This window comes from Protopterus annectens, chromosome 11.part0 (genome assembly GCF_019279795.1).
Source record: "Protopterus annectens isolate FY-2018-M chromosome 11.part0, PAN1.0, whole genome shotgun sequence".
NCBI classification, from domain to species: domain Eukaryota; kingdom Metazoa; phylum Chordata; order Ceratodontiformes; family Protopteridae; genus Protopterus; species Protopterus annectens.
The window spans coordinates 1,266,141,198-1,266,158,895 of record NC_056745.1 but is presented as its reverse complement, the minus strand read 5'-3'; the positions used below and the strand labels follow the sequence as shown (position 1 = coordinate 1,266,158,895).

The 17,698-nt window shown below is 42.5% G+C and overlaps 1 protein-coding gene across 1 annotated transcript in view; it reads right to left on the bottom strand.

Moving 5' to 3' along the window:
- The window catches only part of RBM28 (RNA binding motif protein 28), a 1,154,212-nt gene that overhangs the window by 705,407 nt on the left and 431,107 nt on the right, over positions 1-17,698 (bottom strand). The window contains exon 7 of the mRNA XM_044088621.1: positions 13,087-13,213. Within this exon, the coding sequence (XP_043944556.1) occupies positions 13,087-13,213 (127 nt within the window). The remainder of the gene's footprint in view (positions 1-13,086; positions 13,214-17,698) is intronic.

Genomic DNA, 17,698 nt, shown 5'->3' with positions numbered 1-17,698 from the left:
GTCCATTTACATTTTTCCAAACTGAATGGGTCTCTGATCCAGCTCAGATGCATTTCATTCAGACTATTAGATCTGACTGTCGAGCTCCTCCCTTTATCCATAATGCCCCAGACCCCATTTTACCTCTAATCGAGTTTGCTGCTCAGTCAGGAAAAAGATGCTTACAGCACACATTAAAAGATAAAGACAGAATAGAGGCTCAAACAAGAACAGTAGTTCCGATATTTCTATCAAATCACTCCCAGAAGAAATGGAGAGGGGAAAAAGTGGGGAAGTTGAGGAAGAATGAAAATGGACAACACACATGCACAGTTATGATGAGTACATAACTTTCATATCTGATTATGTCATTTTCATTCATTCCTCAATGAATAGGACAGAGTTCCCAGCTATGATGGGTGGCCCTCAATGAAGGATAATCCAGAGTACCGCACAGTCAAAGGGCAGCTCTGCCCCTGGAATGAGATCCAATTTGTAATGAGCAATAAAGGTATGAGCATTAGACCAAGTGGCTGAAGCATAAATATAAGTCCTGATCCAGAAGGCAGGTCAAGTAGTCATGGATCTAGTGGAATGAGCTTTTGGAAGTCTTAGCAAAGACAAACCTTGTTGAGAACAAACATATGAAATGCAATCTGTTAACCAATTTGCAAGAGTAACTTTAGAAACTGGTTTTCTCAATCCATTGGTGGGCAAAGGAAACAAACAACTGATAACATTCGTCTCATGAAGATAAAAATCAAAGTTGTCTGCACATCTAAGAGATGAAGCATGCATTCACCTTTATTAGAAAAAATTGGAAAGAACACAGGCACACTGATCACTTGGTTGATGCTCGCCTCTAAGGCTACTTTGAGCAGAAAGGATGGATTAGCACTTAAAGTGACCCTCTCTTTGTGGAAAATCAAGTAACATGATTTTCAGGAGAGTGCTTGGAGTTCAGAAACTCGCCTAGCTAAAGTGATGGTTACTGCATCCTCTCTGAACAGATAGCTTCTTCTCTTTTACACCAGACTCCCATGACCTCTGGCCTGGAAGGTGAATGACCTGTCTTTTTCTTGGAAGGGGATTTTTCCCCATGCCTTCCTTCCCCTTCCTCTCTCATACCACAGGTCCTGTTCAAAATAGAACAGGATGCTACCAAAATCATGTTGGTGTCTCCCTTTTGGCCCAGACAGCATTGGTTCCCTCTTCTTTGCATTTAGTCAAGGCAATCATCACAATTTACCTCACATGGTAGACCTACTCACACAGGAAAAGGGGTCTCTCATCCATCCTCACCTGTCCACTCTTTAGTTGACACTGCAGGTGCTAAGGTTTTGACCCCTTTTAGACACCTTTTTCTGAGGACATGCTTCAGGATCTGCAGGAGGCCAGGAAAAGTACAGTTATGTACACTTACCATAAATGTAGATGTTCGATTGTATTCACTGTTGCAGTCATTACATTTGGGTTATCTGCTTGCAGGTTGCCCTCAGTTCAGTCAGCCTGATTAACAAAGTCTTGGGTCCTGCGTCGGTTGCCATCCCTTCTTCAATGACGTCAGGGGTATAAAACATGCAGCCGATGCCATTACATCAGTTTTTCTTGCCCCAGATGTCAGGTGCCCCCCTAATGGGAAGCAATTAAACATAAAAGCACAAAGATATACCTCCAATAAAAAAGCAAATACACCAAAAAGGCTTTTAAGCATAGTAAAGGAAAGCAGAGGTATAGCCAAAAGAACTAAGGGGGTTGGAGGGAGGTTAACCAGGACTGCAACAGTGAATACACTTGAACATCTACATTTATGGTAAGTGTACACAACTGTACTATGTTCTTTGTGTTTCACTGTTGCAGTCATTACATTTGGGTAGATTCCCAAAGCTATGGTTGGGAGGCCTGCAAGACTGCAGTGGCAAAGCCAGCTCTGGATTTAGAGAAAATTGGCAAATGATAATGCTTGGTGACAGTATGTATAGAACTCCAGACAGCAACTTCTAGGATGTCCCTGGTAGGGACGCCTCTGAGAAAGGCTGTTGAGGTAGATGCAGCCCTGGTGGAGTGAGGTCTGATCCCCTGGACAATAGTTTTTTCATGGTGCTTATAGCAGAAATGAATGCAATGGCTTATCCATTTAGAAATGGTTTGCTTTGAAATAGCCTTCCCCTCTGCCCCTGCAGCAAATGCCACCAGCAGAAGTTGAGATTTCCTTTGAGGTTTAGTCCTGTCCAAGTAGAATCTAAGTTGTCTGTGCACATCTAAGGAATGCAGTATCCATTCCCCTTTATTCTGTGGATTGAGAAAGAAGGCTGGCAAATGAATGGACTGATTAAGAGCCACACTGGATACCACCTTGGACATAAAGGATGGATTGGTTCTGAGGGGCACCCTGTCCACATGAAAGATGATGAAATGCTCCACTGCTAACAAGGGCCTGTAACTCAGATACCCTTCTCGCTGAAGTGATTGCTAAAAGGAAAGCTATTTTCCAAGAAAGAAATTTTAAGTCTGCAGTAGCAGCTGGCTCGAAAGGAGGTAGAGTGAGTTTCGCCAAGACAAAGTTAAGGTCCCATGCTGGGGTTGGAGCGCTCCTGGATGGTCTCAAATTTGTGGCCCGTCTGAGGAACTGCTTGAGCAGTGGATGAGAGAAGAGGGGAGGTTCTGTGTTATAATGAGCTGAAATGGCTGAGGCGTGGATTTTAATGGAGGAAAAAGACTGGCCCTTGTGAAGCATCTCAGTTAAGTATTGTAAAATCTGAGGGTAAATTGGGCACTGCTGTGCTCATCCCTTGAGAATGGTTCCAGGCACAGAATCTTTTCCATTTTTCAGCATAAGATTTTCTAGTACTAGGCCTCCTTGCCTCTAAAATGATATCCATCACAGGTCTGCTGAGGGATGGTAAAGGAGAGATTAAGTAATTAGCCAGGCTGCAAGGTTCAGTGTTGGAAGCGGAGGGTGCAGAATCTGATTCTCCTGCTGAGACAGCAGGGAAGGAGTCTGAGGCAGGTGCCATGGAGATAACCGTGTCACACTGTGCAAGAGGGGGTACCAGTGTTGGTGTGGCCAGTCTGGAGAAATCAAAATCATCCTTGGTTTGTCCTGTTTGATTTTTAGTAGTACTTTGGAGAGCAGAGGGGGAAAGGCATAGACTGATAGGTTATTCCAGATGAACGACAGAGCATCCACTTTCCAGGCTTGTTTGTGGGGGGTCCTTGCGCAAAATTTGTCCAATTAGTAATTCTGGGGAGAGGCAAACAGGTCTATGTCTGGGCTCCCCCCCATTTGCTTGTCAACATGTTGAAAATCCTTGGTTCCAGTTTTCACTCATGTGGGTCCATGAGGTTTCTGCTTAGTTCATCTGCCAGAATATTCAACTTTCCTGGCAGGAATTGAGCTTGCAGTTGTACTTGACAGCTCAAGGCAGTGTTCCACAATGCCATGGCTAGTCTGCAGAGGGGGTAGGAATGTGTATCCCCCTGCTTGTTTATGTACCACATAACCGTGGTGTTGTCCGTCTTTTACCATTAGTTGTCCAGGATGAAGGTAATCCTTGAAGGTTGTCAGTGCATTCTGTACAGCTAGCACTTCTTTTTGATTGATATGAAGGTGCATTTGATTTGGGCTCCATTTGCCCTGAATACACTTCCCTGCCAGATGAGCCCCCCCATGCATAGTCTGATGCATCTATTGCTAGGGTTTGGGCGGCAGGGGGTGGTGTGAATGGCAGTCCCTTATTTTGGTAGCAGGCCTCTGCCCACCATAGGAACTCTAGTTGCAGGCAAGGTATGACAGGAATCATCGTTTCCAGGCTGTGACAATAAACTCCATAAACCTTTCAAGTACCACTGAAGTCTCCTCATATGCAGTCTTGCATATGGAATTAGAAGAATGCAGGAGGCCATGAACCCCAAAGGCTTGCAGTATTTGTCTTGCAGATAGCAGGGTTTTGTGGCCACTTGTTTGAAGTAGGCTGTCAAATGAATTTGTTTTTCTGGTGTGAGGTAAGCCATCTGGGAAGTTGTATTCAAGCTTGCTCCCAGGAATATAATTTGTTGACAGGGTACCAGGTGTGATTTCTTTTCGGTTATGGTGTACCCCAGACAAGTTAGAACCCTTTTTCAAAGGCCAGATGATTCAAAAGTATGTCCTGGCTTTCTGCCTGAATTAGACAATCGTCCAAGTATGAGTATATTTGAATATTTCTTTCCCTGCAGAATGCAACTACTGGAACTAGGCACTTTGTAAATACTCTGAGTGCAGTAGATAAACCAAAGGGCAATGCAGAGAACTGATAGTGCGTGTAGCCTGCTTTGAAGCGTAGGTATCTTCTGCAAGATACCCTGATTGGGATATGCAGGTAAGCCTCTTTTAAATCCAACCAGGCATCTTTGCCTAGCATAGGAAGTAACTGGTGAAGAGTCAGCATCTTGAATTTTGGAATGTCCAGAAAGGTGCTTAGAGTAGACCGGTCCAGAATTGGATGGCATGATTTGTCTTTTCTGGGTACTAGGAAAAGTCTGGAATAGAAACCTTGTCCCTTTTCCTCTTCTGGTACTAGCTGAATAGCCCCCATGTTTAGGAGGGAAAGTACTTGTTTCTGAGCCTCTGCCCACTGATTTGGGGGCAGGTCTGGCCACCCGTCTGGGGTTGGCAATGTGTGGAAATGAAATCTGTATCCCTGGGACACTATATTTAAAATACATTTGTCCTGGGTTATAAGTTGCCAGTTTTTTGCATGAAGAGCCAGTTTTCCCCCCAAAGGGGCAACTAAGAGATAAATGCTTGGTAATTTTAAAGGAAAGTCATTGAAATTACCATAGGGTGGCGTCTTGTTATTTCCAGATTTGGAAGCTGAGGCACCCCATTGCTTAGTTCTGAAAGTCCCTTGAGGCTGAAACCTGGTGCTTTTGGAATGCCTGGGTTTGGCTTGAGTGGCTCTGGAAGGAACTGGAAAGGACCAGTTCTTAGCAGGCCAGTGCCTACTAAATCTTGGAGGTTGTACTTGTAAGAAATCTTTCACAGTTTGCATAGATTTAGCTTTATCTTCCATCTTTTTTTAGAACTTCTTCAGCCTTACTGCCAAACAGACGGTCCTGCTGCAAAGGAGCTTCCAACAATTTTGCTTTAACATGATCAGGCAGAGATTGCTCCTTAAGCCAAGCATGCCTTCTAAGCACAGACCCAGTAACAGCAGCCCTGCAAGAGGCCTCCAAAGAATCAAAACCACATTGCAAAGTATGTTTTCCAACTTGTTCAGCTGAATGCAATAAATACTGTAAATCCTTATTTTCCACACAGTCAGAAATCAACCTCATTTTCTGTTTAAGCAGTCCCATGATATGCTGTTGATATTTTAACATATGGAGTTGGCAGTTTAAAGCCCTGATTGCCAAGGTGGCAGAAGTATAAACCTTTTTACCCCATCTATCCAGCGCCCTGGAGTCTCTATCAGAAGGGGTAGTATTTTTAGCAGTAGAAGCCTTAATGCCCTTGGGCCCCTGAGAAATGGTCTCAGGGTCCGCAACAGGATTTTTGAAAAGGAATTTGTGGGAGTCAGGAACCCTGTAGTATCTATCTGGTTTACAAGGGGCCGGAGGCAGGGAATCCGGGGCCATACTGAATTCTGAAAACTCATCAACAATATCTAGTACAGGAGGTATAGCCAAAGGCCTATGCTGAGGAAGGAGGAGGAAATCCCTAAGCCTCTTTTTGGATTCAGAGAAATCCTGACTTTCCCAGTGGAAATGCTCCCTTACGGTATGTAAAGTTTCCCCAAATGAAAAATCCTCAGGGGGAGAAGCAGAAGGAACGGAATCCTCTGCATCAGTGTCCTCATAAGTAGGTATGGACAAATCCAGTTCATTAGAAGAGTCAGAAGAAACAGAGTCCTGTTCAGAAGATTCATAGTCAAGTTCAGCCCTAAGCCTCTTAGATGGGGGGGTTGACTACGCCTGATTAGAGTAATTAAATCTTCAGCCATTTTGATCATTTGTTTTTTAGGCATAGGGGCCTGAACATGTGGCCTGGGTGTCAGTTTTTAGACACAGATCGAGATTTTGGCCTTAATATTAAAGGTGGTGTCGGTTTAATATGCAAATCTGTAGGCCTGAATACACCCTCAGAAGCCGGTGCCTGCACAGCGGCTGTGGACCCATCCAAGGTAGAGACATCCGAGGGTTGGGTGAAACATCTCGCAGCATAGCGGACTCCGAATGGGTCTCAGTAGAGGCCTGTGAATCAGTAGTAGCGGGTATCAGGGGCTGCAAAAGCGCCTCACCGAATACTGGCGAACTGGCGACTGGCTTAGGAGAAGCATCGGCGGCAGTTTTGGACCTCAATGGATTTGCTGAGGGATGCTAAGTGGGGATTTAAATGATTAGCCAAGCTGCAAGATTCAATGTTTGGAGCTGAGGGTGCAGAATTTGGTTTTCCTGCCGAGACAGTAAGGAAGGTGTCTGAGGCAGGTGCCATGGAGAAATTTGTGACAGACTGCATAGGAGTGGATACCAGTGCTGGCGAGGCCAGTCTGGAGCAATCAAAATCATTTTTGGTTTGTCCTATTTGACTTTTAGTAGAACTTTGGAGAGTAGAGGCAGAGGGGAGAAGCGTCATCGGCAGTTTTGGATCTCAACGGCCTGTCTCTGTCTTTTTCTTTGCGTTTTTTCAGTATTCCTGTAGTCGGACGGCTAACCGATGTCATTTCTGGATAATTAAACCGAGAACCGAAATGTTTAGAAGCAAAAATGTACAGACGATGGATAGTGCGCTGATTAAATAAAGCACAAAACCGACAGCAAGGAACATCGTGGTCAGGGCCTAGGCAAGGAAAACAGTACAAATCAAAATCCTTATGAGGTATTTGCTTCCCACAAGTAATACAATTATTAACTTTTACTGACATCGGTAAGGAGCAAGAAAAAGTTTACCCAATGGGGTACTTAACTTTTAGTTGAAGACTTCGATTCTGAAACTTGAAAATGAAAATTTCAGGAGTCAGCCGACTGGCACTTGCGAACTGCTTCTGCTTCGGGCACCACACGGCAAGAAAAACTGATGTAATGGCGTCGGCTGTATGTTTTATACCCCTGACGACCTGACGTCATGGAAGAAGGGACAGCAACCAACGCAGGACCCAAGACTTTGTTAATAAGGCTGATTGAGGGCAACTTGCCAGCAGATTACCCAAATGTAATGACTGCAACAGTGAAACACGAAGAACATCTACAGAAGAGACAGTTCTAAAAACCTCGCATTCTAAGGTATTCCCAAGGATACGGAGCCGACGCTTCAGCTCCCAAGACTCATCCTGATCCAGGATGATCAGCACTGAACAAGTCAGGATCGAAGATGTAGCTATCTTCAGATCCAGCGTTTCAACTCTTGGGACTCTCAGACAGAGGGCTCCAAAATTGGTGGCCTCATCAGAAAAGGAGAGATGCTATGAGATGCAGGTTGAAGGCTCACAGATCCAATGGGAGACGGTGACGGTAAAACCTCATCTGGATATGAGCTCTGAGGAACTTCCTCTTCATCCTATCCACATCTGCTTCAGACAGACTTTGACAGGACATGACAGACGAAGTGCAAGACAATCTTTTGCGTTTCTCTTGCAAGAATGGAGATCATAGGCTAGGGAAAACTGGCTCTGGAGAGAAATGGGGACTGCGATGCCAAGGAGACTTTGACATCCCTGTTGTCTGATCCGAAGGCATCAGATCCTAACACTTGTTTGGCAGGCAGGTCTAAGGCAGGATCAGGTTTTGGAGACGAGATAGGATGGTGTTTATGATCCATGGACTGTGAAGCTGACTTCTTGGTGGGGGTTTGAGCTCATTAAAAAGAAGCTGAAGAGAAAGGTACAGAAGATTCAAGATGGGCTGCTCCTAAACAGATGTACTCCATGAGGGCATCTACTCTACTAGACTAGATCGTTGTGGCTCTACTAGACAGAGGCACTGGGAACTAAGGTCAGGTGGCACTATGCCAGGGTAATCCTATGGCTAGGCTTGTAAAGGCCCCAGGGCCATTAGCCTAGTACACACCTATGAACATAATATACAGTGTATCAGCAAGTTCAAATGGAGACGGTGTTAAAATTCCTAACATCCATTTAAAGTCCCAGGAAGACAAAATATAAATTTTAGGAAACCTTAGGTAAACAACACCATCTAGAATGGGTTTAACATACAAGATGTGCTACTATCTGCGAAAAGGGTGGCAGAAATGTAGAGATGACATAAAGATGCATTGCAATGGAGGAATATGCAAAGGATCATTAAAAAGTGGTTTAAATAATAGGACAATTCAAGGAGTTGAACCTTGGATCAGGGAGACAAACCTGCACTAGATGAATTCTAAAAAAATAATTAATGAAAAAGAAACACATGGAGATGAAAACAGGTCTGGGGTATTAGAAACAAAAGACAAGGAAGAGGTAGATGGAAAAGAAAGGTGGAATGTTCTAGAAGAAAATGGCATAATGGTTATGGTGTTTACCTCACAGACACAAAGCACAGGGTTTGATAAGGGGTTGGCATAATGCTTAAGGTCTTTACCTCACAGACAGAAGGTACAGAGCTTGACTATAGTCTGTGGTTACTGGGTAGGCTTATAAGAGTCCATAGACACATAGCCTAGGATTTGTTGTTTGGGAAGTCAAATACCACTGCAAATTACATCATTAATAGCACACTCCTAACAGTAGACTCAGCGGTGAGATATCTAGGTACACAGATAGATAGTAGCCTGAACTTTGACTGCCACATGTCCACAGTGGTGAGAAAGCCCATCTATGTGACACAACTCAAGTAAAATTATGGCATCCAGATCCAAAGAAATTATAGTCCCACCATAATCAGCCTTAATTTCACCAATAACACAGTACAATGCAACATTTGGCATGTACTTTACTAGGCACTTACAACAGCTGGAGAGACCTCAGAGGTTATGCATAAAGAAAACACAGGGTGTAAAAAACATGTCTTATGTAGACAGGCAAAAAGTCCTATCCCTTTACTCTGCCTCCTATAGACAATTAAGGGGTGACCTATGCCTGACCTACACCACACAAATTCAGCCCTGATGGAGCTAATACACATCCACAAGTCAAACAGCATGAAGGTCACCCAATCTAGGGATCTACACTTAGTGACTCAAACAAAACATGCTGGAGAGACGTGTGTCTCTCAGATTGCTCCTTCTTTGAAACATGCTTCCTATTCATGTTAAGCAGAGTCCTTCTCTGACCCTCATCAAAAGCAATTTGAATCAATGGACGCGGAACTGCAAAGTCACACCTGGGGTAGTGCCTATGTCCCTCATGGGCAGGAACAATCTCTGTAAGATACTCAAGACGTAATAGCAAACCCATGCCATCCTCTTGCCCCTGGGGCCATCTATTGGGTAATATCGGGTTACACTGGTAAGACTTGTAAGGGCTCTTAAACCATTAGCATAGTAATACCTTATGAACCTACAGGGGAAAGGGTGAGGAGGAGTTTAGGGTAGCCTAAAGATTTACAAAAAAAGAAAAAACATCACAAAAGAGAAAAGGTATAACCGAATGTGAATAAAATGAAGAGTGATGTTGGAAGACATTGCAACAATGACCTACTTAAATGCGTACCATTATGGCAAGTTCCTAAACAATTTTAATATGTTCTTCATCTACATCTCTGTTGAACTAATACAAACTAATGAAAGAATTCCCAGAATTCACAACAGCAGGAAAGTTGCCAGAGAGAGAGGAAGGGCTCGGCTGCAGAAGAATGGGCATAACAAACTCAGTTGAGCCTTCCAAGAGATGTCAATTTGCAACGTTTGGAAAAATGTACGGACAGATAACCAATGTAGCTGCTTCTCTCACAGCCTAGGTAGTCACTCCTTTGAAAAAGGCCACAGTGGTAGTCACACTTCCCATGCTATAGACTAACAACGCCTTCTAATTTCTCTCCTAAGGAGGCATAACAGAACATTTTGTTATGGGCCCACCATCTGGAAGTCATTTAGTCACAGTCCTTCCTTCCCTTCCCTGTAGTAAACAACTGACTGGTGCTTGTAGTATCACTAGTATTGTGCAAGTATCAGTTGCCTACATACATTCAGACAATTTAAAATACCTGCCAAATGTTGAGGATTGGGAAAAAAATACTGGTGGCATAAAGAAGGGTTTGCTCTAAGACTAACCATGTCCTTGTGGAAGAGTTCTTTACACAACAAAGCCTATATTTCTGAGACACTTCATGCAGAAAGGCTGTTTTCCACGTTAGAAATCTGACAGGAACTGTTACTGCAGACTCAAAGGGTGACCGAGTTAGCTTTTCTAGTACATAATTTAAGCTCCATGGAAAAGTAATCCTCTGGGAGGTCTCAGACCTAGGACTTCTAAGAAGCAAGCTATAGATATTAACATTATTTTCCCTAGAATAGAATACTGTCTTCTTATGACTGCACTTCTCTTCCCAGAATGCTAGTCTATGTCAATCTGTTGAGAACAAAATTCTCAGATTCACTAACTTTGCTAACAGAAAGCACCACTGCATTAGTATAAATAAAAGCAGACACTCATTTTCTTTTGCAGCTTTTCCTTTTCATTTCATAAGTTTTTCCACTATTAAAACAACTTACTTTTTGCAACAAAATGATGCATCTGGGCAGAGACCTCAGTTTATATACATAATTTAAATCTTTTCTGTATTAAATAAGAGGAGTCCCAGATTATATACTACAAACTCCAAATCATAAACAGGATTTACAAATTATCTTCTAGGATGCTTTCTGTGCTGAGTCTATACATCTTCACAGTGACTGTGCGGGTTTTCTCCAGGTGCTCTATTTTCCCCACAACTACCAAAGACAAGCCACAGATGAACTGGCATTCTCCAAACTGTACAGGTCTGTGAAGTGTGGGAATGAGTGAGAATGTGTATTTCACAACAGACAGGCACTCTGCCCAGAATAAGCTTCAATGCCTTGTGCCCAGTGCTTGACAGAATAGGCTGAAATCCCTATGACCCCATAAAGGGTACAAGTGAGTTATCAGAGAATGGATGGGATAGAGGAGTTAACTAGCAAGACTAAAGTTGTGAATATAGGATGTCTTTTTTTAGATTCAAAGTTAGAAGAAATCTCGTCAGCTAGGTGGTGTAGTGGGATAAAACCCTGACTATGGCACAGGCAAGACAAGTTCACTTAGGGGCTCAAATAACTGCAGGAGCTGGCCAAGGAGGATGTGAGCAACTGGCCACTGTCAACTCACCCATCCTGGACAGAGGGAGCTCTGGCTCATCACATATGTGGTATCTAGCAGAAGCACTATGTATTCACCCAGTGGACTTCTAAGCCAGACAAGCTTTTACTACCATACTGCATTTGCATTAAGTAGCACAGGGTAAACTATGGAAGTGAAAAGAAAAAGATGGAGAGAATCTATAAAACATGTCATTACGCTGCACGGACACCTCTGAAATTATTCTGAAGAAACTGCAACACACACAGTCTTATGTTAAAACCATGAAAATGGATAAAAGTTACAAAGTTTTGTTTAGAAACTTAAAATTCAAGCATTATGAAGGAAAGGCATTCAATACTTAGGGAAAATAGTACCAATCTTCTTTCAATTTCTAATAGTCTTCTCTAATGGAAAATACCAGAAAAGGGAGGATTTCCAGTGTAGTGATACTAACAATGAGAGCTTGCCTAGAAAGTCAAAGTGTGAAAACTCAACTCACCTTCAGTGCCACTCTAATGATCTAAACATCCCCCCTTTACCCTTTTCTACCTACCAACCACTAGCTCTCCCTCAATCAGCTTATTTGCTCGACTGTAAGGTGAGAGATACATGAAGTAGGCTGTCTTCCACTCAGCCCCCAGGGATTCTCTCAGTTAATCCTGACCCCTTATAGATATGAGGGTCTGCAACACCCTTCTGCCATGGAAGTGCATGTTTCAGTGCACAACTAACAAATGCCATCACATGAATGCAGTTTGCCATGGTCAAGCACACAGTCAGGGTCACCTTTCTCTTCAGTACATGCCAGCACCTAGGTGAACAAACTGGTGTCAGACCTTCACTCCCATCCTCCCATGTCAGACTCCTCCAGCAATCAATGTGCAAATCAAGCTCAGATCACGTGGGTTGTAGACCCAGCTTAATTCCTTTATGTCATGGCTTTAGTATTGTTAAATTTGATTAACTTTAACTTCTGAAGCATCAGTTACTTAGTTTCTCTCTCAGATGCAACTCTGATCTGCAGAGGTTTACATTTGATTATTTTGTTACTGTCCACTGAAAGATGGTCATTCAGAACTCTACTAGAAAAAATGCATCACGTTCAGATGCATGCATTAAAATCACTGGCAGAAATACTGGAAGCTCAGCTGTCCTGTGACACAATGCGGCAGTCATAAACAACTTGAGCCCATCCAAGTGAGGAATTAGAGAAAGGGTAAGAAATAATCATGGGAAGAAATAACTTAAATGTTTATATTCATTCACTGCTCAGCCTCAACTTTCTAAGAAGCAAAAGCAAGGAAGAACCACAGTTTTCATGCTGGCAAAGGGGTTATTCTCGGTTTGATACTTGGTACTACAAAGGATCTCCACAATCCCTCAAAATCTTAACTTGAAGTTCTCAAGTGGACTTCAACTGCAAGTCAGGTATGCTGGCTAAGATGTTTAACTCAAAGAATGTGAATCACCACCAGTTATATCTACAGACTTAAAGCCTATTCTCATAACTCTGAATGTAGAGGCGGGAGAACTTCATTCTGTATATCCCCTTACTTGTCATATAATTCACTATGACATGGTTGTCTAGGCTGTTTAGGGTGGCATAAGGCACAGATTCTTTTACAAGGCATGCAGTGCACTTGAACACTGTCCTAGCATCAAGAAAGTAAACATGGCACCTGTATTCTAGATTGTTCTAGCAGGCCTTTATCACACAATGATTCAGGGTGTCAATTTACTCATCCAAAGGTGCAATTTTGGTCAGATATGAACAAGAAGCCAGCCTTCAGATAAACTACCATGGACAAATTACCATCCAATAAATACATAGAAATAATGTGAAAGATTTACACAATTAAAGTGCTTTACTTACTTTTGTTTTCTTTGGATGTTTGTCTGTGGTTTTGATTCATTATCTGAGTCACATTCAGAGGTGGAACCTGATTCATCATCTTCCTGGACCTGCTGCTTATTGCCTGAACTTGTCTCCTTCTGTCCACCTGAAACAAACAAACTATAGTTTACATCTGCTTTAAAACGAACAAAAGTGTGATGCAATAAGGCAACCTACTACACTACACCCCAGAACCGACCAGTCTCACATCAGTTACAGCACTAGTGGTGGTGATCAACAATATTTTGGTTTAAAATGTTCACAAATCCATATTTTTATAAAAAAATTCATTTCAAACTACGTCTCATCCACATTTAGCAACACACAGCATTGGTGAGAGGCAGACCTTATAATGGGGCTAATAAAGGAACCTGACACTGAATTCAGATGTTTACCCCTTTCTCCTCAAGAAACAACATTGCTGGCGTGAAAAATTACAGTATCTGACACTTGCACAGGCCTAAGCACTGAAGCCACACACACCACTTGTCTACCAATGAGTAGCAAGCAGTAGTCTTGGATTTCTTGTATAAACCCAGAGGGTGATAAAGCAGGAGATCAAAGAAAATGGTGAGAAAGTATTAATGGAACGTCCCCTCTGGGCAATGAGAAATGCCCACTGCAATTTCCTCTGTTTACTGCATGAAACAGAATCTGTGCAGGACTGCACCTGTTCTTTTAATAAATAACCTCTTTTCTGTGGTGAACTACTACCAGAAAACCCACCATTTGCAAAATCCCCTAACCTTCATCTCTAGGAAGTCATGACTGTTTATCTTTATTGGCATATGACATACTACCAGGAAGGTGCCGTGGTTGATGGCTTACTGCTACGTCTTTATCAATTCCCTTCAAAGAGTATTAAGAGTGTGCAGGATGGTATCCCTCCTTATGGTTTCAACTACCCAGCTACTACCTGTTTGCTTCTAGCACAGAGGAGGGGGGGGGGGTCGTCCTTCACAGAGCCATTTATCATAAGGGTTTGCACAGGACTTGATTGCCATAAGGTGATCACTGCCACTTTGGTTCATTAGGTTGTTGCAGCCAACAAAGTATGAAATATTACTGCTCTACAACCCCTGATCTCTCATGACTTGCTACAGCATCCATGCTCTTGTACTTAAGGCAAATCCGATATGGAGAGAAGGGGAAGAGGTGTGAATTGAAAGCTAGGGGAGGAGTTTTAGGGCCTGAGAGAGCTGAGCTGTAAAGCTGTCAAGCAAATAATTAGTCCTAAATGATGTGGACAGATATGATATGTTAAGAGTTCACTGTTAACTGTCTGCCTAAAATCACAGTTTATGTTTTCAAGTGTTGTGATAAATCAACTTTCTAGAATTCTTTAGCAGGCCCAATGGTGCATGGTCAAAACATCCACCTACGTAACCAATGATTCACATTCAATCAGCACTACCCGTACTAGAGGGCTGTAAAGGAAAAAAAGGAGTGACTGGAGGAAGGCTGAGTCATCTTATTTATTTATTTATTTATTTGCAGTTGGTTTACCAGGATAGATAGTCCATTACCAAAAGAAAAGAACGTTTAGTCATGGTGGTAGGGGGACATCCTACTAGTGGAATAGCCCAAAGGGAATCTTTGAGGTGTTGCAGGGAAGAGTTCTACTTGAGGAAGTCGTACCTTTATTACACTCTATATTGCACAAGGAAGTATGCAAATTCAGGAATTAGAAATGAAGGATGAACCATACTCAGACGCAACAAAAGGATAGAGAAAGTAAGTCCACTACTTCCCATCCAACTGCAGTGGGACAGCACATGATTTTTTTAGGGAAAATATAAACATACAAGTAGACTGACAGCTAGACAGATAATCAAAACCACAAACAAATAACTAAGCCATTTAAACTATTAGGCTTACTACAATGCAATAAATCTACATTACCAAAACTGGTACAAATCTAGAAACAAAGTATGCAAGTCACTGCACAAGCTTAGCATTCTTGAAGACCAAAGGATTACTGACATGTAATGATTTACCAAACATTTTTAAAGCAGTGTTGTAATAACATACTTAAGCTATATCCATCAGTAGACAGTTGTTACAAAATAGGAATGTAACAACTCAGTACGTCAACATGCATTCACAAACTCTATTACATAGTTCTACAATACTACCAATTATACTTTGTTGGACTCCCCTAAGTACATGAGAATAAAATTATTACTTTGGTAAAGTCCTGGAGGATGGTAAGTTGCTTGACAAATGGACATGCAAGCTTTGGGCATCTGCATCATGTGCTGCTAAAATGGCTGCTTATTCAAATGAATAGACCTGACATATGCAATAAAACCAATTTTGCTAAATGTTAGTGTTCCATAATATCTCCACACTCTAAAATGAAACAGTCAAGAATACCCCTTCTTCCAATATTTATAAAAGCTAACCTAAAAAAAGCAAAAAAAAACTGTGACCAAACATAAGACCACCCTAAGAAGTTCACTTCCCAAGTTCAGTAAAGACTCTCACAGACATGGGCTATACCAATATGGACAAATTTCTTCTCACTGGAGCTTTCTGGCTGTATAGTCAGTAATCGCATCTAAGTACTGAGTCAGTTTTTAACTACCATGACTTTTAAAAATGCCCTTTTTCAGATTCGGGATTACATACCAAACAGAAAGTCGTTGTGTACACTTACCATAAATGTAGATGTTCAAGTGTATTCACTGTTGCAGTCATTACATTTGGGTAATCTGCTGGCAGGTTGCCCTCAGTCAGCCTGATTAACAAAGTATTGGGTCCTGCATTGGTTGCTGTCCATTTTTCCATGACATCAGGTCGTCAGGGGTATAAAACATGCAGCCGAAGCCATTACATCAGTTTTTCTTGCTCCAAATGTCAGGTGCACCCCAAATGGGGAGCAAATATAAGTATATAATTTAAAACACAAAAAATATACCTCCAAACAAATGCAAATACACCCAAAAAGGCTTTTAAGCATAGTAAAAGAAAGGAGAGGTATCGTAAGAGAAAAACAGGGGGCTGGAGGGTGGGTAACCAGGACTGCATAGGTTCATAGATTAGTACTCGGGTTACTGCCTTTGTTGGCCATTTTTTAAGCCTAGCCAATTACCCCGTGTGAGAATCAAACCCTGCACCTTGTGTCTCCAAGGTAAACACCTTAACCATTCTGCCATCCTCCCACCCCTGATAGTGAATATACTCGAACATCTACATTTATGGTAAGTGTACACAACTGTACTAGGTTCTTCGTGTTTCACTGTTGCAGTCATTACATTTGGGTAGAATCCCAAAGCTATGGTTGGGAGGATGGTTTATACAGCATTAGGAGCAGCTATAAGGCCATGCAGAACAGCAGTGGCAAAGCCAGCTCTGGATTTAGAGAAGAGAGGTAAATGGTAGTTTGGTGAATGTATGAACTGAGCTCCAGGTAGTAGCTTCTAGAATGTCTCTGGTAGGAACCCCTCTGAGAAAGGCTGCAGAAGTAGATGCAGCCCAGGTGGAATGAGACCTGATCCCCTTGGGGATAGGTTTACCACGGTGCATATAGCAGAAACAAATACAATGGCTTATCAATTTGGAAATAGTCTGCTTTGAAATAGCCTTTCCCTCTGCCCTGCAGCAAATGCCCCAATAGTTGTGCGGACTTTCTTAGAGATTTCGCCCTGTTTAAGTAGAATCTAAGTTGTCTGTGTACATTCAATGAATGAAGAACCGGCTCACCCTTGTTCTGTGGATTGGGGAAGAAAGCTGGCAGATGAATGGTCTGATTAAGAGCCACACTGGATACCACCTTAGGCATGAAAGATGGATTGGTCCTGAGAGCCACCCTGTCCGGATGAAAAATAATGAAAGGCTCCACTGCCATAAGAGCCTGTAATTCTGAAATCCTTATAGCTGAAGTAACTGCTAAAATGAAAGCTGTTTTCCAGGAGAGAAATTTTAGGTCTGCAGTAGCAGCTGGCTCAAAAGGAGGGAGAGTGAGTGTTTCCAAAACAAAATTGAGGTCCCATGCAGGAGTTGGTGCTCCCCTGGGAGGTCTTAAATTTTTGGCCCCTCTGAGATACTGCTTTAGCAGAGGATGAGTGCAGAGGGGAGGTTCTGTGTTGTAATGAGCTGAAATGGCAGAGGCATGGATTTTTATGGAAGAAAAAAATAGGCCCTTGTGAAGCATCTCAATTAAGTATTCAGAATCTGAGGAATATTGGGTATTGCTGTGCTTTTTCCTTGTGACTGGTTCCAGGCACAGAATCTTTTCCATTTGTCAGCATAAGATTTTCTAGTACTAGGCCTTCTAGCCTCCAAAATGACATCCATCACTGGTTTGCTGAGGGATGCCAAGGGTGAAATTAGTTGATTAACCACACTGCCAGATTCAGAGTTTGGAGCAGAGTGTACAGAATTTGGTAGTTCTGCTGAGACAGTAGTTAAGGTTTCGGAAGCAGGTGCCACGGAGGAAGGTGTGACACATTGCGCAGGAGTAGGTACCAGTGTTGGAGAGGCCAGTCTGGACCAATCAGAATCATTTTTGGCTTGTCCTGTTTGACTTTTAGTAGAACTTTGCAGAGCAGAGGCAGAGGGGGGGAAAGCATAGATCGATAGGTTTTTC